Source organism: Leucoraja erinacea, chromosome 4 (assembly GCF_028641065.1).
Source record: "Leucoraja erinacea ecotype New England chromosome 4, Leri_hhj_1, whole genome shotgun sequence".
NCBI lineage: Eukaryota > Metazoa > Chordata > Chondrichthyes > Rajiformes > Rajidae > Leucoraja > Leucoraja erinaceus.
Genome location: NC_073380.1, coordinates 60167348 through 60192372, shown reverse-complemented (window position 1 = coordinate 60192372; position 25025 = coordinate 60167348). Strand labels below are relative to the sequence as shown.

Below are 25025 nucleotides of genomic sequence, written 5' to 3'. Positions count from 1 at the left end.
AGAAGTAGAAACAAGGAACTGCAGATGCTGGTTTACACAAAAGGACACAAAGTGCTTGTGCAACTCAGCGGGTCAGGCAGTATCTCTGGAGAACACAGATTGGTAGTGTTTCGGGTCCAGACCTAGTGAGATAGTCAGCCTGTCCATCCCCACTGGGCTGAATGGCCTCCCCCTTTATTTTCTCACATCACGACTCTCATCAACTTCGACAGATGCGCCGTAGAAAGAATGTTACCAGGAAGCATCACTGCTTGGTTTGAGAACAGCTCCATCCAAGACCACATGAAATTGCAGACCATCACACACACCAACCACAGTTCCATTGACTCCATCCACCCTTCACACTGCCTCGTCACCCGCATAATCAAGGACCGGTCTCACCCCAGTCACTCCCTCTTCTCCCTTGTCCAATCGGGCAAAAGGTACAGATGTGTGAAAACGCACACTTCCAGATTCAGGGGCCAGCAGTTATCTGGCAACTGAACCATCCTATCAACAACCAGAGAGTGGTCATGAGCTACTACCTACCTTCAATGGAGAGCCTCGGACTATCTTTAATCGGACTTTACTGGACTTTTTCTTGCACTAAACATTATTCCCTTTACCATGTATCTGTTCACTTGGATCGATTGCAATCATGTATTGTCTTTCCACTGACTGGTTAGCACGCAATAAAAGTTTTTCACTGTACCTTGGTACACGTGACGATAAACTAAACTCACTAACTGAAGAGAATGAAGGAACCTGCAGTTACATCAGCAGCAACAGTGGACGTGATCCAGCCTCTCTGAAAACTGCATGTGGACAGGACATGGTGTCATGGTGGCGCAGCGGTAGAGTTGTTGCAATTCAGAGCCAGGGACCAGGTTTGATCCTGAAAACGTGTGCTGTCTGTACGGACCTGCATGGGTTTTCTCTGGGAGCTCCGGTTTCCTCCCACACTCCAAAGACGTGCAGGTTTGTAGGTTAATTGTCTTAGTAAAATTGTAAACATGTCCCTGGTGTGTGTAGGATAGTGTTAGTGTGCAGGGATCTCTGGTCAGCGCGGACTCGGAGGGCCAAAGGGCCTGTTTCCTCGCTGTACCTCTAAACGAAAATAAGCATGTTGGATGGGTTGTGGAGTTAATAATAGCCCGAAACGCAGAAATCCATCCTAGATGCACAAAATATCATCTATTCATTATACTGGGCCATAATCTTGTGAAGCCCCCTATGTAATCATGTTATAGTCTTTACGCTGACTGAATGGCATGCAACACAAAGCTTTCCATTGCATCTTGGTAACGTGACAATAATAAACTAAACAAAACCAAACTAAACTTTTTGCAGATGTGTTTAGTTTACTTTAAGTTAGAGATACAACAAGTTTACTTTAAGTTAGAGATACAACGAGGAAAGAGCCCCTTCGCCCCACCAAGTCCGCACCGACCAGCGATCACCCCATACACTAATTCTACCCTGCACACTAGGGACAATTTACAGAAACCAATTAACCTACACACCTGCACATCATTGCAATGTGAGAGGGAAACCAGAGCACCCGGAGAAAACCCACAAGGTTACAGGGAGAATGTACAAACTCTGTGCAGACAGCACCTGTAGTCAGGATCAAACCTGGGTCTCTGGCGCTATAAGGCAGTGACTCTACCGATGTGCCATAGTGCCATCCTGTATGTCATACCCCATTGCCAGAATGTGCTTCCAATGAAAGCTGGCGTCTTCTCTATAATACCAGTGTCCCATTGCTGGTGAGAAAGGCACTTAGGAAAATTAATCTTCATGAATAATAAACGCAAAATCCCAAAATCTATTTGGTATTCAGAAGAGTTAATGTGTCGTTTCATGTTAGTTATTAATTAATTAATTTTTAAAAAAATTTAAAAAAAAGTTATTAATTAATGCTTAATTTTATTTAATCATACCACATTATGGTGTATAATATAATGAGAGGAATAGATTGGGTGCACGCACAGGGTCTCGTGTCCAGAATAGGAGAATCGAGAACCAGAGGACGGTGGATTAAAGTGAGGGGAGAAAAATTTAATAGGAACTTGAGGAGTAATGTTTTCACACAAAGGATGGTGAGTGAATGGATCGAGCTGCCGGAAGAGGTAGTTGAAGCAGGAACTATCTCAACATGTAGATGGGACATGTTGGGCGGTGTGGGCATGTTGGGCTGAAGGGCCTGTTTGTATGCTGTATCATCCTATGACAATGTGATTTCCATAATGACCATCAATCCCTCTCTTGGCTTTTCCCTGCCTCCTCCATGCTAAAGAGTTTCAGAAACTAAATTATTTAGCACCTGAGTCAGCTGAAATCGTTACTCATTTCTGCAAAGTGCTTGGACATGCTGTTGAATCCGGCTTCCAGGTTTATTGAGAAAAACTGGGAATAAATAAAACAGGAATACAGAACAGGTCTTGGAGGAACCAAGCTAATATTTCAGGATAAAGTGCAGTTGGCTTTGCGATGAAAGGGGCATTTTAGCGTTCTATATGAAGAAAAATAACCTCCAAATGCATAAAACATGTTTTCATAAAACCGCCAACTAAAATCAATAACAGATGCCAGTGTTAAAATGTTGCATTAAAGCTGACAATGTAATGACTAAATGTCGCTAAATCTTTGAGGATTTCACTGATCCGAATCCCAACTCCCAGAGTAGGTGAGAAGTCCACCTAAACGGATATGCAGGGAATGGAGGGATGTGGACTATGTGCAGGCAGATAAGAGTTGGTCTTGGCATTGTGTTTTTGTGCTGTACTCTTCTAGGTTCTGTGTTATCAAGTAGTATTCTGTGGTCAATTTCTCATGAAAAGTCTTATTTTTCCCAATAGCACAGCCTTCTGATCAATCTCATAAAAACACCGACTCAAATTCATTTGGCCCATTAGGTCTACTCTGCCATTCAATCATGGCTGATCTATCGTTTCCTCTCAACCCCATTCGTCTCCCTTCTCCCCATAACCCCTGACACCTGACAATAATCTGTCAATCTACACCTAGAAAATATCCATGGACTTGTCCTCCACAGCTGTCTGTGGCAATGAATTCCACAGATTCACCACCCTCTGACAAAAGAAATTCCTCCTCATCTCCTTTCTAAAGGTATGCCCTTTCATTCTGAGTCTATGGCCTCTGGTCCTAGACTCTCCCACTAGTGGAAACATCCTCTCCACATCCACTCTATCCAGTCCTTCTGAGTCTTGATACCTAATCGAATTAGAGCTCGAAGCCAGCTCAAATCTGCCTTCCCCAATCAAGTTATTTTTATTCAGAAGCCCTTGTTAAAGCACAACGCTTCTTGGCATGTTCCCCCTGTGTTTATCGGCAATTACTCCGAGCTCCGTGTTCCCCGACAGAGCGAGCAGTTACCAAGCCCGGTGGTAGGTGATGAATTTAAGCAGTGTTGCGATGTGGATTCACGTCAAGTGAGAAGTGGATAGCAACTGCCAAAACTGAGTTCACTTAAGATCCTAACCAGCTGTCAATGAATGTTTTCACTTCCTTTCCCAACTTTGGATGTGAACCAGAGGCAAAAGGTCTATGACTGAGACTATTGTCTCAGCCAAATAGGCTGAGCAGTCTGACCATTTCAAGTTAGCTTTAACACTGGCAGAGCTGGCTGTGCCTTTAATGAAAGACATGTTCGAATGGGGGGGAATAGACTGCTTTCCTTCCTTGCAACCATATCACGAGTTAGTCTTAATTGATGAAGTATTTACACTGCACAAGCTTCCTGTACACACTGTAGGCACGTTCTGTAACATATACATTTGGGACGGCACAGTGGCGCAGCGGTAGAGTTGCTGCCTTACAGCGCCAGAGGCCCGGCTTTGATCCTGCCTATGGGTGCTGTCTGCATGGAGTTTGTCCGTTCTCCCTGTGACTGCGTGGGGTTTCTCCGGGTGCTCTGGTTCCCTTCCACGCTCCAAAGACATCCAGGTTTGTAGGTTAATTGGCTTCTGAAAATTGTAAATTGTTTGTAGTGTGTAGGATAGCGCTAGTGTATGGGGTGATCACTGGTTGGTGTGGACTCAGTGGGCCGAAGGGCCTGTTTCCACGCTGTATCTCTAAAGTCTAAAGCCTAAATGTAAATACAATAAGAAACTCACAAAATCGGCATGTCACCAATCGAACATTTCTTACAAGCTGCCTATAATGTAGTAAGATTGTATTTCACGTTATGGCACTGTTTTGAACACACGTTCTCTTGGGATTTACAGTCTGCTGATTTATCAAGATCCTTGGAGAACATTAATAATCGCATGTGCACACACATAGTTTAGTTCATTAATGCAAGAAGCCATGAAGATACAGAAACAGCTGAGCGATTCAGCTCAGGATTGCTTTAGGTTTTCGAGAGTGCTGTATCACTCATTTACGGTATCCCATAGATTTGCAAATAATCTGCCAACTATTAAACAATATCGCTAAAGAACTGAACGCTGGGAATTAGGCAATAGCAGTGTTACATATCAGACCTTTGCAACTCAATGAGGTGAAGCTTGGAACTGCAGCTTTGAGTTGTGAATGGAATAAGAACCTATTATTTTTAGATGACCAGAGACAATTGGACAGATGCCTGGATTGGAAAGGTTTTGTGGGAAAATATATGGGAAGGTTTATAAGTTTAAAAGTTTGGGGTCTGAAGACCTGAAACTTTACCCATCCATTTTCTCCAGAGATGCTGCCTGACCCACTGTGTTACTCCAGCACTTTGTTTCAATCTAAGGTTTAGCGGGATGTAAGCCATATGCAGACAGCTGGGACTTGAATGAGGCATCTTGGTCAGTATGGATGTTGGTATGAAGAGCCTGTTTCAAGAGCCAAGATTGTTTTATTGCCATATGTCCCGAAATGGAACAATGACATTCTTACTTGCAGCAGCACAACAGCATAGTACTCTGTAAACTATGTTTCTGTGATGTATCACTCTATGACCATTGTGAATACACCATTTATTTTCCTGACTATAGAACATAGAAAAGTACAACATGGGAAAAGGCCTTTTGGCCCACAATATCTGTGCCGACCATGGTGCCAAGAGTAACTTCTATGTTATTAGAATTAAAATATCCTACTATTATTACATTATAATATAATCTATTATGTTATTATTGACTTTTATGCCTGCATGTAAATTCTATCATTTTTTTAATATTCTGCCCACATTCTCATTAACTCTTGCTCCAAGATTCTACAACTACTACTCCCTATGTTCTGTGTCTTTTTTCTTTTTCTTTTTTATTTTGTATGGATTTATTGACATTTAATCTATTCAATTAGTTTAATCAATTTCTGTCAAGCACTTTGGTTCAAAGTGATTTTGTTTAAAAGTGCTATATAAATAAATATTATTATTATTATTATTATGGGTGATTTACAGTGATCAATCGAGATCGTAACTCACACATTTATGGGATGCAAGGGGAAAATGGAGTGGTCAGAGGAGAGAATGAGCAACAGAGGAGAGAATGAACAACAGAGTGAAAATGAGTCACAGGGAGAATGAGCAAACTCTGCTGAGTTCAGGATCGAACCCAGGTCCTCTGGCACTGTGAGGCAATGGTTCTATCAACCACAACCATGCATCCGTTTAACTATGTTCCATGGATATGGCCAGACCTGTTCAGCATTTGTTACACATCCGTCATTGTTCCAGAAATTGGGTGGTACAGTGGCGCAGCGGTAGAGTTGCTGCCTTACAGCGCCAGCGTCCCGGGTATGATCATGACTACAGGTGCTGTCGATACAGAGTTTGCACGTTCTCCCTGTGACCACATGGGTTTTCTCCAGGTGCTCCGGGTTCTTCCCACACTCCAAAGATGTGCAGGTTTGTAGGTTAATTGGCTTCTGTAAACTGTCCCTAGTGCGTAGGATAGAACTAGTGTATGGGTGATTGCTGGTCAGTGTGGACTAGGTGGGCGGAAGGACCTGTTTTCACACTGTACCTCTGAAGATAAAAATTAAAAAAAATTATGTGTGGAAAAAAAATACCTGCTGCCATCAAGCCTAAGCTGAGAGAATGGAGCAGCTGGGCTTGTACACTCTGGAGTTTAGAAGGATGAGAGGATATCTCATTGAAACATATGATTGTTAAGGGCTTGGACACACTAGAGGCAGGAAACATGTCGGGGGGAGTCCAGAACCAGGTGCCACAGTTTAAGAATAAAGAGTAAGCCATTTAGAACGGAGACGAGGAAACGCTTTTTCTCACAGAGAGTGGTAAGTCTGTGGAATTCTCTGCCTCAGAGGGCGGTGGAGGCAGGTTCTCTGGATGCTTTCAAGAGAGAGCTAGATAGGGCTCTTAAAAATAGCGGAGTCAGGGGATATGGGGAGAAGGCAGGAAAGGGGTACTGATTGGGGATGATCAGCCATGATCACATTGAATGGTGGTGCTGGTTCGAAGGGCCAAATGGCCTACTCCTGCACCTATTGTCTATTTTCAATTGTCTAATTCATTACCTGAGGGTTTTGGAGGCATCATCCGTTTAACATAGTGCAGCATAAAACATAGAACAGTTAGAACATATAGAACAGCGACTATATGTGGCGACTCTTTGCATACCTTGTGTATGGAATGCAAAAAAAAATTTCATTGTGACATGTCACGTAATAATAAAGTATCATTCATTCACACGACAGGGCCCTCGTCAGACATGATGCCAATTTAAACCAATCTCCTGTGCCTATACATGATCTGTATCCTTCCATTCCCTGCATATCCATGTGCCTATCTAAAATAATTAACTGAAGCTTATTCGGCTATGGTGGTTGAATGAATGAAACCACTAACATTCAACAGTGAAGCAATAGAAAAGTTTTGCAGATTTCTATTTTGCTGTTGAAACTTTTCATTAGCATGGAAAACCTTTCTCCAATAGATATTTTTCGTTTAGTTCAGTTTGGAGATACTGCGCGGAAACTGACCATTCGACCTACCGAGCCCATGCCAACCAGCGATCCTCACACGCCAACATTATCCTACACACACACTAGGAACAAATTAACAATTTTACCGAACCCAATTAACCTGCAAACCTGTACATCTTTGGAGTGTGGGAGGAAACTGAAGCATCCGGTAATATCCATGCGGTCATAGGGAGAACACACAAACTCCATACAGATATCATCAATAGTCAGGATCGAACACGGGTCTCTGGCGCTGTAAGGCAGCTACGTTACCGATGAGCCAGCAGTTAAGAGCAAAGATCAAAACACTGCACCAGAGAGGCAAGACCTGGCATAAAATTACCAGCTATTGAAAATGCAATAAATCCATCCTTCAAGTACTTGTTTCTTGGTCTTCCTGCTGCCACACAAGTGTACCAAAGGCACAGATTTAATTTCATAGTTTTCCAATGAAGCTGAACAGAAGGAAGTATGTCGGCCAGCTTTGCTTGCACCTGCTGGTCACGAGGTGAGGCTGCTCCATACAATGTGTCTTACCTTGCATTGTCTTCTTCGTAGGTTCCGAGAAGAGTGGAATAAGGAGGAGAAAGATGAGGTAGACAAATGATAGTCCATTGTATCGGAACAAACATGCTGAAAAGCAAGTGAGAACAGAATGGTTACTACCGCACTCTGTGAATCAGCTTCAGATTAATAATTATTACCAGTTATTTATGTGCTCAATGTTTAAGAGAAATATATTAATAGTGAGATTGTTGTACATCATATGAATGATAGAACCATCTGGCTACAGTAATCTAATATTTTGATTTTAATTGTGGAGTCATAAAAACCTTGATGCAATGATGCATAAATGTCTGATTGGTTCAAATAATGCATTCAATTTAACGTTCATCATATATAAAGTAAAGCAATGTCAAACAAAACCCATTGAATGTTGTAATGAGATGAAAAGCATCATATCTCCTCAAGTCTGCACATACAGTTTAGACTTTAGAGATACAGCGCGGAAACAGGCCCTTCAGCCCACCGAGTCCGCGCTGACCAGCGATTAGCCCATACACTCACACTATCCCACACACTAGGGACAATTTTACCGAAGTCAATTAACCTGCAAACCTGTACGTGTTTTGAGTGTGGGAAGAAACCAGAGCAGCCAGAGAGAACCCAAGCAGTCACAGGGAGAACGTACAAATGCCATACAGGCAGCACCCATTGTCAGGATTACACTCGGGTCTCTGCCACAGCAAGGTAGCAACTCTACCCCTGCGCCACTGTGCCGCCCCAAAGTTGCTTGAGAATCATCTGTGATAATAGTCTCGTGTGTCAACTTTAAACTCATTAAAGTTGAAGTTGAGGTTATCACCATTTGGTTATGAACCAACAACAATAATTTGAAATTCCCACGTACACAATCACACAGCTGGTGAAATAATGCTGCACCCATGATTATTAAGCAAAGCTAAACAGAAATTACAATATCTTTCCTTTTACCACATGTATCATTTTCTCTCTCCAGCTATAATATTACTTTGAGATTTACATTGTTTGTGTTCCCAGATTACTTGATGGATCAAATCCAAAATGGCTCTCACAATTAGCAACAGCATTTCACAATTCACATTTATGCTGAAGTTGGCTTTTTGCAGGTGTTGTCACTGCTACCAGGAGTGTGTGTGGGTTGACGTAGATTACTCTGGGTGGTACACTGACATTTGGTGTGTGTGTGGTGTGGGGGGGGGGGGGGGGGGGGGGGGGGGGGGGGGGGGGGGGGGGGGGGGGGGGGGGGGGGGGGGAGGGGAGGGGGTCACCGGAACCCGGAACACATCAGGCCAAAGACTCTTTCCTCTGTGAATAGCTCATGAGCTCCCAATGCTTAGTTTAGTTTAAAGATACAGCACGGAATCAGACCGAGTCCATGCCAACCATCGATCACCCGTTCACACTAGCTTTAAGTTATCCAACTTTGGCATCTATTCCCTGCACACCAGGGGCAATTTATAGAGGCTAATTGACCTACAAACCCGCACGTCTTTGGGACGTGGGAGGAAACCAGAGCACCCGGTGGAGAATCACGTGTGATGCAGCACTGTGACGGAAACGGTTCAACCAACTGCACCTCTCTGCCACACAATGTTTGGGTATCAGGAGAATGTGCCTTTTGATCATTACCTTTAATCTAGTTTAAGATAATGATTAAACAAGATTTAGTGCAGCTAAACTGTAAGGCAGCAACTTCACCACGGCACCACTGCCCGAAGAAGCTTGTCCAAGAACCTTTCATCTCCCAGCTGCAGTCTGACAATAGACCAGCGCAATTTATGATGAGATCAATGACCAGTGTGGACTCGATGGACTGAAGGTCCTGTTTACACACTGTATATTTAAACTAAACTAAAAAAAGATGTTTAGCTGTGGCAGCGCTTAAATCTAGCTAGAGTACACGCAAGATAAAATGACCAGCACTGGTCATAAATAATAAGTGAATCAAAGAATCAAGGCTGCATTTCAGGGCTGAAGTGATCTGAAGGCATTTGCTCCCAAAATGAATAGATTCTATATTTGTTACAGACTTCCAGGTATTCCCTGTTGGAATTGGGATCCATACATTGGGATGCATGTATAAGGCTCCCCGTTTAAAGAACAGGGAATAATGCATAGTATCAAATTATACAATAGCAGGTATATTTCCGCAATCTTCCAAAACGGCACAATGTGTTTAACGCCCATTCTTTGTCGTATTACTTGATACATCCTAATTATAAAAAGAGATAATGGCATTTTTGCGAGTATGTTCTCAAACAATATCAATTGAACTCGCCAACGAATAAGAATCCAAATTAACAGTTCATTTAGTTTAGTTTGGTGATACAGCATGGAAATGGTTCTTCGATCCACCAAGATGGAACTGCAGATGCTGGTTTATACTGAAGATAGATACAAAGTGCTGGAGCAATTCACCGGATCAGGCAGCATCTCTGGAGAAAAGGAACAGGTGACATTTGTGGTCGGAAGCCTTCTTCAGACTTGCTTCCAGCCAGGGTTCCGACCCAAAACATCCCATCCCCTGGTCCTTTTCTCCAGAGATGCTGCCTGACCCACTGAGTTACTCCAGCACTTTGTGTTTGTGTCTCCTTTCTCTTGTTTCATGCACCAAAAGAGGATGGACTCCATGTCCAGTCACATATTATTGGTGAGCATTCTGAAAATGTTGTCGAATTGAACATTAGGAGTTTAGGCTCGTCTGAAGAAGGGTTTCAGCTCAAAACGTTACCTATTTCCTTCGCTCCATAGATACTCCCTCACCCGCTGAGTTTCTCCAGCATTTTTGTCTACCTTTGATTTTACAGCATCTGTAGTTCCTTCTTAAACAGCAGTTTAGGCATGCTCTGTTCTGGGAGCTCAAGGGCCACAATGTAAAGACCATGTGAAAAAAATCAATCATATCTGGATTGCCCCAATATTCACTCAAGATCATAAACACATTATAGCCCCAACATGGACTGAAGATGACCGAGAACAAACCAGGCCTTTTCTAACATCATTTTGCCAGCAAGTAAATGGACCTGGAAGTCCGCAAGATGCAGTGGCTCAGCAAGCCAAGAGAGTCAACAGTGTTGTGTTGTCAAATGTCTCAAAACGGAACAATGAAATTCTTACTTGTAGCTGCACAACAGATATGTAAACACATCCCTCTGTAAAACACATCACAAACAACAAAAAAGTTCAGTATATCAAAAAAAAAGACAATAGTAGCGCAAAGTAAAAAATAATGTCAAGAGTCAAGAGTATTTTCTTGACATATGTCCTAGATAGGACAATGGAATTCTTGCTGTCCAGAAGTCTATGTAGTTTGGAGCCAAAAGCGGGCAGGTGGGACTATTGTAGATGGCGTTGGTTGGCGTGGGCAAGTTGGAGGAAGAGGCTGCTCCTGAACCTGCACGTTACAGTTTTCAAGCTCCTTTACCTTCTTCCCGATGGCAGGAGTGAAACGAGAGTGTGCCCATGGTGGTGTGGGTGTCTGAAGATGCTGGCTGCATTTTTGAGGCAGCAACTCTTGTAGATCCCTTTGATGGTGGGGAGGTCAGAGCATGGCCTGGTGTCAAAGATAGCAGGAAGAGGTAGATAGATGGGTTAGCAGGAGTACTTGAAGTTGGCCTTCACGGGAGTATGAAGCTATTCCGTTAGCTCTCCGTATTCGGTGGAACTGGTGTTACTGTATGAAGCTCAGAGTGGTTCACTCTTCAAGAGAAAACCACTTGTTGGTGAGGGGTCTTTAAATTGGTTTGGGAGGCTTCATTTGTATGTGTACAAGGCTTAGCTTAACTTAATTATAAGGTTCATAAGGTCATAACGTTCATTTATTCGCACAGACACCAATTGGTGTAGTGAAATTCAATTGCCATTGCGGCACATTAATAAGAATACAACATAACATTATGAAGAAATTTAACATAAAACATAAAAACATCGCTCCACAATGGTTCCCACTGTGAGGGAAGGCACAAAGTCCAGTCCCCATCCCCTTGTCCACCCATAGTTGGGCCTATTGAGGCCTCCGCAGATGCAGCTACGGGTCCCGATGTTTCAGGCCCTTCTCGCCGGATGATGGTGCTCTGGCATCGGGAGAACCCTCTCAGTGGCTTGGGATGCCTGGAACGGCCGCATCCTTACCAGCAACAACGGCTTCCGAAGCCGACAGGCCGCGCGGGATGGAGCTCTACCACTGGCGATCCCGGCGAGAGATTCCAGGCTCCGCGGTGTTTAAGGTCAGCACAGTCCTGCAGCTCCGCGATGTTTATCGGCAGTCTCAGCTCACTGGAGCTCCAGCGCGACGACCCGGGCAAGTCATCACCCACTCCGCTCCGCGATAGCGCTCCAGCACTGTGCCGCCGCCGAAGCCATGGTTTTGGCCGGTCCCGTCAGGAAACGCCGCTCCAGACCCTGAAGTTAGGCCGCGAGGGCGGATCAAAGTTGCCGCTCGGAGGAAAGCCGCACCCCGACTGGGTAGGAACTAGGAAAAGCAGCCCCCCCCCCCACCCCCACACATAAAAATAATAGACCGCCAAACACTTTTTAACATGCTAAAAAATAAAAAAAAGGGAGTGAAAGGCCAGACAGCTGCAGGCAGGGCAGCCATATCCAACTGGACGGTGCCCCCCCCCCCCCCCCCCCCCCCCCCCCCCCCCCCCCCCCCCCCCCCCCCCCCCCCCCCCCCCCCCCCCCCCCGGGTATTAATAATTGTCATGTGTACCCAGGTACAGTGAAAAGTGTTTTAGTTGCATCTATCCAGTCAGTGAAAAGCTATACTTGATTACAAGATAGACACAAAATACTGGAGTAACTCAGCAGGGGACAGGCAGCATCTCTGTAGAGAAGGAATGGGTGATGTTTCGGGTCGAGACTCTTCTTCAGACTCTGAGCAGCTGCAGTTCTTTCCTACACATACATGATTACAATCAAGCCATCCACAGTGTACTGATACAGGATAAAGGGAATAACATTTAGTGCAAGATAAAGTCCAGTAAAATCTGATTAAAGATAGTTTGAAGGTCTGCAATGAGGTAGATGGGAGGTCAGGACCACACACTAGTTGATGATAGGATGGTTCAGTTAGAGTCATAGAGTCAAAGAACACGGAAACCAGCCCTTCAGCCCAACTTGCCCACACCGACCAGCATGCCCCATCTACACTAGTCCCACCTGCCCTCCTTTGGCCCATATCCCTCTAAACCTACCCTATCCATGTACCTGTCTAAATGTTTCTGAAACGTTGCGATAGTACCAGCCTCAACTACCTCCTCCAGCAGGTTGTTCCATACACTCACCACCCTTTGTGTAAAAACGTTATCCCTCGGGTTGCCTGATGACAGCTGGGAAGAAACTGTCAATGAGTCTGGAGGTGTGCGTTTTTCTTGTCTGATAGGAGAGGGGAGAAGAGGCAGCATGAAGACTGGATAGACTCGGTTTGTACTCGCTAGAATTTAGAAGATTGAGGGGGGATCTTATAGATACTTACAAAATTCTTAAGGGGTTGGACAGGCTAGATGCAGGAAGATTATTCCCGATGTTGGGGAAATCCAGAACAAGTGGTCACAGTTTAAGGATAAGGGGGAAGTCTTTTAGGACCGAGATGAGAAAATCATTTTTTACACAGAGAGTGGTGAATCTGTGGAATTCTCTGCCACAGAAGGTAGTTGAGGCCAGTTCATTGGCTATATTTAAGGGGGAGTTAGATGTGGCCCTTGTGGCTAAAGGGATCAAGGGGTATGGAGAGAAGGCAGGTACAGGATACTGAGTTGGATGATCAGCCATGATCATATTGAAAGGCAGTGCAAGCTCGAAGGGCTGAATGGCCTACTCCTGCACCTATTTTCTATGTTTCTATGTTTCTAAGTGTAGATGGAGACTTAAAGGAACTCAAAGGAAACCTCGTTTCGACTTCACCCACCATGACAGGGATTGTTTATCCATCTTCCTCAGGCTCAATATCTAGCTCTTTCTATCGCTATCTGCGGAATGTGACGCCTGGCAACATAACCTCAAAGCCAATAATTACATATGCAGAAAACTGTCGAGTCTGTTTATTAAACCAACAACAAAACTAATCTGAAGACTAGTGTTGGAAATACAATGAAATGCTTCATGTAGAAGCAGTTGCTGCTGAGTTAAAAATCACTGCAGACAACATTTGCAATCAATTAATATTTGAAATAAAGTCTGAAACTCAGAATGATAAATACAGAAGCTGCACTTGGCTTTACTTTGAATTGTGTAGTTAAGCAAATCGTCACAATCTTTAGCGCAGACAGCAAGGCTATCATGTTGTAGAGAAACAAACATTTGAGACAAAGCTGCCCTTAATCCTGAAAACAATATGATCCTTTATTTTAACTATTACTAATTCATTGTTATGAGACAATAACTGTCTCACTCCAATGCCCAGTAGTTACTTCATTTTACATTCTTTGATTTGGTAAATGTGACACTGAAAATCTCTGAAAACCCATTCCTTGGATAGAATCAAACAATGAATAAAAGCCACATCCCAGGCCAAAGACAAACAGCTTGAAGTCTCCACGGCTTGCTCCAGAGTTTAAACGCTTGGCTAAATGTAGAATGGATTTTTCTTGGCATTACCCCTCAACGTCCTACCACACGCAGAGAGTAGTCCTGAACTACCATCTACCTCATTGGAGACCCTTGGACTATCTTTGATCGGACTTCACTGGCTTTATCTTGCACTAAATGTTGTTCATGTTATGGCCATTATCATGTACACTGTGAATGGCTCGATTGTAATCATGTTTTGTCTTTCCGCTGATTGGGTAGCACACAACAAAAGCTTTTCACTGTACCTTGGTAAATGTGACAATAAACTAAACTAAACTATGCAAAGACACAATCCTTGTATTACAAAATTCTTAAGGGGTTGAACAGGCTAGATGCAGGAAGATTGTTCCCGATGTTGGGGAAGTCCAGGACAAGGGGTCACAGCTTAAGGATAAGGGGGAAATCCTTTAAAACCGAGATGAGGAGAACTTTTTTCACACAGAGAGTGGTGAATCTCTGGAACTCTCTGCCACAGAGGGTAGTTGAGGCCAGTTCGGTGGCTATATTTAAGAGGGAGTTAGATGTGGCCCTTGTGGCCAAGGGGATCAGAGGGTATGGAGAGAAGGCAGGTACGGGATACTGAGTTGGATGATCAGCCATGATCATATTAAATGGCGGTGCAGGCTCGAAGGGCCGAATGGCCTACTCCTGCACCTAATTTCTATGTTTCTATGTTTCTATGTTTGTATCGCTGTAGCAAACTACAATGCATTTTTCCTTATTTATATTTTATATATATTTATGTACAGTTGAGAAGCTGATAATGTTGCTGCCTCACAGCGCCAGAGACCCAGTTTTATCCCAAGCTCTATTAGAGATACAACACGGAAACTGGCCCTTCGGCCCACCGAGTCCGCACTGACCAGCGATCACGCACTAGTTCTATGTTATCCCGGTTGTCAAACTTCTATCATCCTCCAGCTTATGTGAAAGCATTAGATATGTGAAAAGAAAGAGATTAGTTAAAACAAATGTAGGTCCCTTGCAGTCAGAAACAGGTTAGTTGATCATGGGGAACAAGGATATGGCGGACCAATTGAATAACTACTTTGGTTCCGTCTTCACAAAGGAAGACATAAATAATCTGCCGGAAATAGCAGGGGACCGCGGGTCAAAGGAATTGGAGGAATTGAGTGAAATCCAGGTTAGTCGGGAAGTGGTGTTGGGTAAATTGAATGGATTAAAGCCCGATAAATCCCCAGGGCCAGATAGGCTGCATCCCAGAGTACTTAAGGAAGTAGCTCCAGAAATAGTGGATGCATTAGTAATAATCTTTCAAAACTCTTTAGATTCTGGAGTAGTTCCAGAGGATTGTCGGGTAGCAAACGTAACCCCACTTTTTAAGAAGGGAGGGAGAGAGAAAACGGGGAATTACAGACCAGTTAGTCTAACATCGGTAGTGGGGAAACTGCTAGAGTCGGTTATTAAAGATGGGATAGCAGCACATTTCGAAAGTGGTGAAATCATTGGACAAAGTCAGCATGGATTTACGAAAGGTAAATCATGTCTGACGAATCTTATAGAATTTTTCGAGGATGTAACTAGTAGCGTGGATAGGGGAGAACCAGTGGATGTGGTGTATCTGGACTTCCAGAAGGCTTTCGACAAGGTCCCACATAAGAGATTAGTATACAAACTTAAAGCACATGGCATTGGGGGTTAAGTATTGATGTGGATAGAGAACTGGCTGGCAAACAGGAAGCAAAGAGTAGGAGTAAACGGGTCCTTTTCACAATGGCAGGCAGTGACTAGTGGGGTACCGCAAGGCTCAGTGCTGGGACCCCAGCTATTTACAATATATATTAATGATCTGGATGAGGGAATTGAAGGCAATATCTCCAAGTTTGCGGATGACACTAAGCTGGGGGGCAGTGTTAGCTGTGAGGAGGATGCTAGGAGACTGCAAGGTGACTTGGATAGGCTAGGTGAGTGGGCAAATGTTTGGCAGATGCAGTATAATGTGGATAAATGTGAGGTTATCCATTTTGGTGGCAAAAACGGGAAAGCAGACTATTATTTAAATGGTGGCCGATTGGGAAAGGGGGAGATGCAGCGAGACCTGGGTGTCATGGTACACCAATCATTGAAGGTAGGCATGCAGGTGCAGCAGGCAGTAAAGAAAGCGAATGGTATGTTGGCTTTCATAGCAAAAGGATTTGAGTATAGGAGCAGGGAGGTTCTACTGCAGTTGTACAGGGTCTTGGTGAGACCACACCTGGAGTATTGCATACAGTTTTGGTCTCCAAATCGGAGGAAGGACATTATTGCCATAGAGGGAGTGCAGAGAAGGTTCACCAGACTGATTCCTGGGATGTCAGGACTGTCTTATGAAGAAAGACTGGATAGACTTGGTTTATACTCGCTAGAATTTAGGAGATTGAGAGGAGATCTTATAGAAACTTACAAAATTCTTAAGGGGTTGGACAGGCTAGATGCAGGAAGATTGTTCCCGATGTTGGGGAAGTCCAGGACAAGGGGTCACAGCTTAAGGATAAGGGGGGAAATCCTTTAAAACCGAGATGAGAAGAACTTTTTTCACACAGAGAGTGGTGAATCTCTGGAACTCTCTGCCACAGAGGGTAGTTGAAGCCAGTTCATTGGCTATATTTAAGAGGGAGTTAGATGTGGCCCTTGTGGCTAAGGGGATCAGAGGGTATGGAGAGAAGGCAGGTACGGGATACTGAGTTAGATGATCAGCCATGATCATATTGAATGGCGGTGCAGGCTCGAAGGATTGAATGGCCTAATCCTGCACCTAATTTCTATGTTTCTATGTTTCTATGTTAAGGTGTGAGATTCTTGATTGGTATGGGTGTCAGTGGTTATGGGGAGAAGGCAGAAGAATGGGGTTAGGAGGGAGAGATAGACCAGCCATGATTGAATGGTGGCGTAGACCTGATGGGCCAAATGGCCTAATTCTGCTCCTATCATTTATGACCTTAAAATTAATGATTGCTGTTTGCAGTTTAGAATCTAGCTGCATCCCATTACTCTGTATCCTGAGAGGACAAACTTTTGCCTTTATTATATCCAATAATCAACGTATCTCAAACAGCCAACTAATTGGCAACAGCATGAGGTTTTCACATCGAGAATTGGCCAACATATACTTTGCAATTACTGATAAGAAAAAAACTGTGAATGAGAACGCTCAGGTGATAGTTAAGGAAATGACGCACACTGGGTAAATACGGCTCATCTTCCAATCAATCTCAATGGATTTATTCAGATCATTTTGATCCATGGTTTAGATTTCCTGCTGTGCCAAATGCAAAAATGAATTCAAACGTGTGCAAGAAATAAGTCCAAGCAATTCCTGTGGTTATGTTAAGAACATAGAACGCTCTTAGAAATTAATACACTAGTTTCTCCAGAGGACAATTCAGCAGTTGTCCAAAGATGATCACTTTCACTCCAAACTATTCGATCGAGTCTGTGGAATTCTCAGGCTCAGAGGGCGGTGGAGGCCGGTTCTCTGGATGCTTTCAAGAGAGAGCTAGATGGGGCTCTTAAAGATAGCGGAATCAGGGGATAAGGGGAGAAGGCAGGAACGGGGTACTGATTGGGGATGATCAGCCATGATCACATTGAATGGTGGTGCTGGTTCGAAGGGCCGAATGGCCTACTCCTGCACCTATTGTCTATTGCCTCAAACTCCTGCACTCCAAGGAATAAAATCCTAGCCTGCTCAGCCTCTCTCTATAGCTGAGGCCCTCAGGTCCTGGCAACATCCTTGTAAATCAACGCACTCTTTCAAGATTAACAACCTTTCAATTTGATTATCAGTATAATAGACAAATGAAGTTGATTTGATAAATCAACCACTTGTTAACTGAAATAATGTTTTCCCTCATTACTTTGATTTTATCTCCCACACATATATAACATACATCCGATTTTGAGAGGCTGTGATCTTTGGCTGTCTGATAATGTTCTGGGCAAGATACAGAAAGATCTAAGATTCAGTCCCTTTATAACCATTACCAAAAAACCCAATCATATCAGTCCAAAGAAGGGACCCAGGCCAAAACATTGCCCATCTATGTTCTCCAGAGATGTTGCCTGATCCGCTGTTCTAAACATGATTCCAGTACCGGCAGTTCCTTGTGTCTCCAATTATATCACTTTAAGGTGTGAGGGACAAGATTTTATAGGAACTTGAGGGGAACCATTTTCAATGAGAGGGAGGTGGGTATGTGGAACAAGCTGTCCAAGAAAGCAGTTGAGGTAGGTACTATAACAGCATTTAAAAGACACTTGGACAGGTGAATGCATAGCAAAGATTAGAGGGATATGGGCTAAATATGGGCAAATGGGACTAGCTTAGATGGGGCATCTTGGTCGCCATGGGTGAGTTGGGCCGAATGTCCATGTTTCTGTTCTTTATGACTTTAACTTCTCAGTTTTCGCTTTTCCAATCTCAACAAGCTCGATATACCCGACACAGCCTCACAATCAAATCATTTTGTTCCCCTTCATCATTTTAATGACATTACCGAAAGTCTCATGTTTTTTCAATAGTGGCTGTATCCTTTTCATACTGTGGTGACTAAAACGGTGCATGATATCTTACAGTCTGGTCACACCAATGATTTATTAAGTGGTGGGATTACCTCACTATTTTGGCTCAATACTGACTTCTTTCATACGTCTTAACATCTGATTTCCTTTATTCAATGCCACTGAATATTGTTTCATGAATTCCACTTCATTCTTATCCAAGAACTCCAGAGCTTGGTCATTATCATTGTTACAAGAACTGTTGCCCCAATTTAAACCCCTTTCTACTTTTTTTTGAAGATCGTATACCACCTGCCTCTGCAAATTTATTTAAATCGTTCTGCAAATAATATCACTTTGATCTTTGATTATTCCATTGAATATCAAGAGCATTTTTTTGCCGTTTGTCCCGAAACGGAACAATTAAATTCTTACTTGCAGCAGCTCAATATATATATACATATGTAGTACTCTGTAAAACACATAATCAAAAACAGTTTAAAATATATATATATATTGAATATTTTTTATATTGAACTATATATATATATATATACACACACACACACACACATACATACATACATATATATATATATATATATTGCTCATTCTAAGCTCATTCTAAGCTTCCCCCCTGTAGATTGGTTATGCATGTCAACCAATCACATATAAGTTACCATCACTAACCCCACCCCACTGTAACGTTTATACTAACACTTGCTTCCGGCACTGCTCAGTTCGAGCAGCAGTCAGGATGTTCTGACAACTAACCATCCTCTATGCTGTTAAAGTCTCTATGCTGATTTAAGATGACTTTGGATCACATCGTGTGTATGACTCCTGTTTACAACCTGGCTGCGTTTCAGTCTACAGTCTAGTTCCAGTCACAAATCACTGAGTCAAGCACTTGCGTATCTAAACCATTATTTTGACAAAACACAATTACAGATCCCACTACTGCACCTAACCACCGCGGGTTCGATCCTCGTATCTGCCTGATCAAGCCCTCTCGGCCTCGCTCAAACAGAGACACTCCAGAAGGTCACGCAGTCCTAAGCACTCTCCCAGAAGATCGACACAGGACCTTGTGGCAGCGGACTTTTTATAGGTCCCCGGACCTCGAGGGGCCGAACCACATGGGGGTGGTCTCTTTACAATCCAATTACAGATATCGATTAACCCCATACATGACAGACATTTCCCTAACCCAATGATACAGTGGCTAATACATTGTAATCAAACAGTGTTTCTCAAAGGAAATGAACATCGCAACATTTGTCCTGTTATGCAAAAAAAAAGGCTCAATGCTTAATCCAATAAACATCCAACAAAGTTACGCTTTGCAACATTATTTACAATGTGTATGTCTGGTTTGCATTCATCCAATCCATTCTATGCATTTTGCACCTAATTGACAGGGTCTGCAGATTTCCCCATTCTCTTCCTGCAGGTCTGATCTAGGCTCTAGACAAACTGGCACCATTCTGCAGCTTGTCCCATTTCTACAGAAAGCACTTTTAAATTGACCAAATGGCCTAGCAGCCCTGAAGCCTTTACTCAATTTTAGAGTCCTGGCCTCCCCAATATGACCAGGATTAACATTCTTTCCTTTTTATCATATATGATAACCCATCATGATAGATAGATAGATGGATAGATGGATAGATGGATAGATGGATAGATGGATAGATGGATAGATAGATAGATAGATAGATCCTTTATTGTCATTCAGACCTTTTGGTCTGAACGAAATTATGTTGCCTGCAATCATACACAGAATCAATAATAACAAAACATACAATAAACACAAATTAAACATCCACCACAGTGAGTTCACCAAGCACATCCTCACTGTGATGGAGGCAAAGTCTTAGTCTCCGTCTCTTCCCTCCTTGTTCTCCCTCTGCGCTGATCCAGGCCGAAGATGCCGCTCTCCAGTCCAGCGGACCTCCGTGGTGATGTCGCCGCTGCCGAAAGCCGGAACGCCATCTCCGCTCCGAGACGGCCCGCCACAGCATCAGCTCCTGGCAGCCGCCCCAGCTCCAGGTCCCGCAGTCGCCGCTGCCCCAGCTTCGGGTCCGCCGCCCCCGCTCCGGGTCCCGCCGCCCCAGCTCCGGGTCTCGCAGTCTCCGCTCCGGGCCGCTGCCCCAGCTCCAGGTCCCGCAGTCTCTGCTCCAGGCCGCTGCCCCAGCTCCGGGTCCCACAGTCTCAGCTCCGAGCCCCGCTGCATCAGCTCCAGGCCACCGCCGAAATCCAGAACGCCGCACGAGCAAGTCGGGCCACCGCTGCCTTAGCCCCGAAGATGGCCAGCCTCTCGTTGGTAAGTCCTGGCTGGCTCTGCCTCTGGAGCCTCGGGGTCGGTCACAGGTTGGAGGACGCCAGCTCCGCCATTAGGCCTCAGCGCAGACGGAGGCAGAGAAGAGGGATACGACACGAAAAAGTCGCATTCCCCGAAGGAAGAGACAGAGAACATGTTTCACCCCCTCTAACACAACCCAACAAACTAAAACTTAACCAAAACAAGACAAAAAAAACCCAACAGAAAAAAGTAAAGACAGACGGACTGCAGGCGAGCCGCAGCTGTTAACAGCGCCGCCACTTATCGGTTAACCATATAGGTTAATCATATAGTCATATATGATAATCATATAGTCAAATAATAAGCTAACCAGATGTACATATGTGTGTCCATTACATTTTCCATCTATCAGCAACACAAGATGATGATGTTTCTTCCCAGAACCTTGTCAAGCTTCCCAAGTTTTTGTGAGCTTAGCTTCACAATTTCCATCTGTTGAGTCTTCACCTCCCGTGTTTTCGTGGGCGCGAATTTACTCCATCCGTGTTGTTGCCCATTCTTCCATCCATTTCCATAGTCAAACCTATAACCTATAATTTCTGAAAAGCTTGGGGCAAAGCAAGTTACCATTCACGGACATTCACTGTAATTCCTATTTCTATTCTGCTCTATAATATACTCTTTACTATCCTAGGATCAACAATAATCAGCCCTTGCCATATTCACACGATGTTATAATATGTATCTGATGATGGTTTCTCATATAAATTTCAGCTGGGTTCAGTCCAGATTTCCCTACAGGCATGACTCTTTGTTAAAGCAAACCATGATAAATGTTCCAATTCAACCAAATTCAAAGTCAGCCTTCAATTTACTATTTTAAATTTCAGTGTCCATCTTACTCTTCTCATTCCACAGCATTGTGGCTGATAACACAATTTCATTCCAATTTCTGTGGAATCCCCAGCTGTTCAAATTTAAGCAATCAATTTCCATACGTTTGGAATTTTATTATAAAGCCAATTAAGAATGCCAATTCCAGGGACAATTCCTTTTCACCTTGATAATAGAAGCAGTTTTACCATCAAGGGTTAAACAATTTAGATCCATTGGTTAAATACATTGACTCTGATATCTCCACACCCATTCAAGTTTCTGTTTATAATTCACTAGATTTCTCCTCCAGTACTTCGAAATAGGAATTACAGTCCTTACTATGTTGGTTCAGCTCTCAGTCTAGTGGTTCTCACTTCTACTAGTTTCTTAACTACTGAGTGATTTCCTAGTCCGGTCTCTTAAAGGGAAGTCCAGCTGCTCACAGTTCCTCTTTTGATCATTTCCAATTCCAACTCTCACATTCCCTAAATAATTTCCATACTACCAGATCTTCCCAAGTTCCATCTTTCCTGATGTCCTCTGAATAATCCTTCCCATCTTTGGCTGCCCGTCTGGGGATGAGACAATAACAATACCAATTAATAATCAAACTCCAATTATTCCTTAGCCAAATCTCACAAGTCGATTCCAAATCTGAAAATTTAAAGTTCCTCCAATTCATTACCATACAATTTCGAGACCGAATCCAAAATTTTATAAATTTATTTCTAATAATCATAATTTAGATGCAAAATAGGTGTTTTACCCCAAACCACAGAGGAATGTCCTTTATTCAAATGCAGTCCTTTAAAATGGAGCTTGTCCCAAAAGTCATCATAGGTTGTCGGTGTTTTTTCTTTAGGGATGATTAGATAGTGTCCTTTACTTTCCTTCCTTTCCTGGCTTCAACAGCTAGATGATGTTAAAGTTGGGCACTAAGGTAGGTCTCTTCTACTTCTTTCCTGATGTCAGTTTCAAGGGAGTAGGGATACTGAGGAGCAGCTTCTCTATCAGTTGGCCTTCCCAGATTTGTCCTAAAGGGACTGGACAGTATTGTTTCCTCCTGCTTGTTGATTCCTGTTTCTGGGGAGCTACATTACCTTTGCAGTCTTCTGCCCATTCTTTATATTCTTTACCCCACTCCCTATGTTGTTGATTATACTGGCCTGAAGGCACAAACTCAGTAACAAGTTAATATAATAGCTCCTTTCCCCACTCCCGTACCTCCTGCACAATAAGGTTGCTTCTTCTCTCCCTAGTGTAATGTTCGTGATCAATTCTCCTTAGTTCCCATTCTTTCTCACGCCATGTTTGTATTCTTTCAGTGGGGGTTCTCGATAATTAGATTCTTTGTGTTTCCTACTAGGATTTGGAAAGGGGTGATGTTCTTTGCAGTTTTTATTGCTGTTTTGGGCCATGTGAGGACGCCTTCAGATTTAATAGATGTTATTTAACTGGCAGCTTAGGGCTAACGAAATGGGTTTGATTGCCAAAATGTCCCCGCGCCCTGATCTCCTTGCCAGTGTCCTCGTCCTCAACCCTCGGGGTCCCAAGAAACCTCTCGGGATCCCCAAGGCCCTCTTCTTTGCCCCCTTCCTTCTCTGTAGGTACTGCCTCACAGGACACGACCGACTGTCCCAATCCCCCACAGTTGTAGCACTGATCTGGTCTGACCACTCTATAACCTCTCCAGCCAAACCGAAGAAAGGTCGGCTATCGGAATGGTAGATCTATCCAAGCTTTGAGATCTTCCTCCTCCTTGTCTTCCTCCGTAGTTATTTCCCTTTTTTGAATTTTTAATATAGGTCTCTGAGCTGCCGTTGGACCAGGCTGCATTAAAGTCTGAACGTCTGTGGCCAGGGGGACATTTACACCTACTGCGGGACTTAATACCAAAGGTGGAGGAGGCAACGTTCTCCAAACGAACTGCCTACAGGGAATCCGTTCTATATCCCCATCGCCGGCAAATTGCTCCGACATAATAATATTATCAATGTCCGGATCAATCCCTCCATATCCTCCTGCTATCTCACCCTCAGAAAAGCTATTTGTTCTGTTTCTGTACTTCAGGAAGAATTCCTTCACTTTCCCACTAATGGAGTTTCTAATTAATTTTGGTTTCCATTTTGGCGGAACCTTCCTTCTAGCTCCTTGATCCTCCACTGGTGGAACAATCATAGGAGCTAGAGGAACCTTCCCCAATTTTTCCACTTCAGATTTGAATTTAGTGGAGGAGCCGAATGCTCCCGTGTGCTCTGCTCGCAAGCTACACATGGTGTCTCCGAACTGGGAACATGAGAATGCTGTGAGGACTGCTGTGGCTCCATTGTGAAAAATTCGATCACCCTGGCATATTGTGAGCCTCTCTCCCTTCGAGGTCTACAGACACTGCTTATCAATTTTAATAAGTTTAATTTCAGTCGGCACCTCCTCTTTAAGAGCCATCTCAGTAGTTTCCCTTTTAGAAGATGGTATTCTCTCCTGCTTCTGCTCCTGCTGTTGACTTCCACTATCTTCTGTCCCTGTCCTGGAATGTCCCGAGAAGGACCAGTTCTCTCGTGTTCCCCTCTAATCCCTAATTTACATGCCACCATTCTTAGAGTGGACAACAAAACAATCTCTTTATTCATTTTCCTTCTAGTGAAGAACATTCTCCATATTCCAATTAGCTCATTCCCTTCTTCACTATTTCCATATCGTTTGACAATCATTTCCATGTAGCTTATTCCTATTACAGAATTTAGTCCACCCAGCGACTAAAGTTCGTTTCTCAAAACTGCATTTAATTCTCCAGATAATCCTCTTAATCTGTCTGCTTCATGTGGAAGCTTCTCGCCAATTATCCTTATCGGACTTCCTAGTCTATTTGATTGGTCCTTCTCTGAGACATTCCCCATTTTCTGAACAATAGTCACAATACAAATTAAAATTTCTAGACACTAACGCCTATTCAAACTCACTCCTTCCTTTCAAACTCCAAGGTCAATGGAGTCTCTCCCACACAATGGCTAATCGTCTCTCAGATCCACACCTACTTGCACAATTGTTCCCTTCCAACCGTTACTCAATCACTCACTCAATCGCTCCTTCTCAATTATTCAAATCACTTGCTCGTATTCAATCGCTCTCCCAACTTTCCTATGTTAAATAACAATCACTTTCATTCAACTCTAAACTTTCAAACAAAGGATCTCCGGGTTCTCCAACTCTCAATCACAGTCTCTTCCAAGCAGTAATCTCTCCCACTCAATCCACTTTAAGTTTGCACAGACAGACAAATCCGAACCACGCTAATAAAACTATAATCAAAAACGAA

General features: G+C 43.5%; 1 protein-coding gene across 1 annotated transcript in view; it reads right to left on the bottom strand.

Moving 5' to 3' along the window:
* Positions 1–25025, bottom strand: part of LOC129696472 (piezo-type mechanosensitive ion channel component 2-like) — a 504307-nt gene that overhangs the window by 375058 nt on the left and 104224 nt on the right. Inside the window, exon 2 of the mRNA XM_055634398.1 lies at positions 7456–7551. Within this exon, the coding sequence (XP_055490373.1) occupies positions 7456–7551 (96 nt within the window). The remainder of the gene's footprint in view (positions 1–7455; positions 7552–25025) is intronic.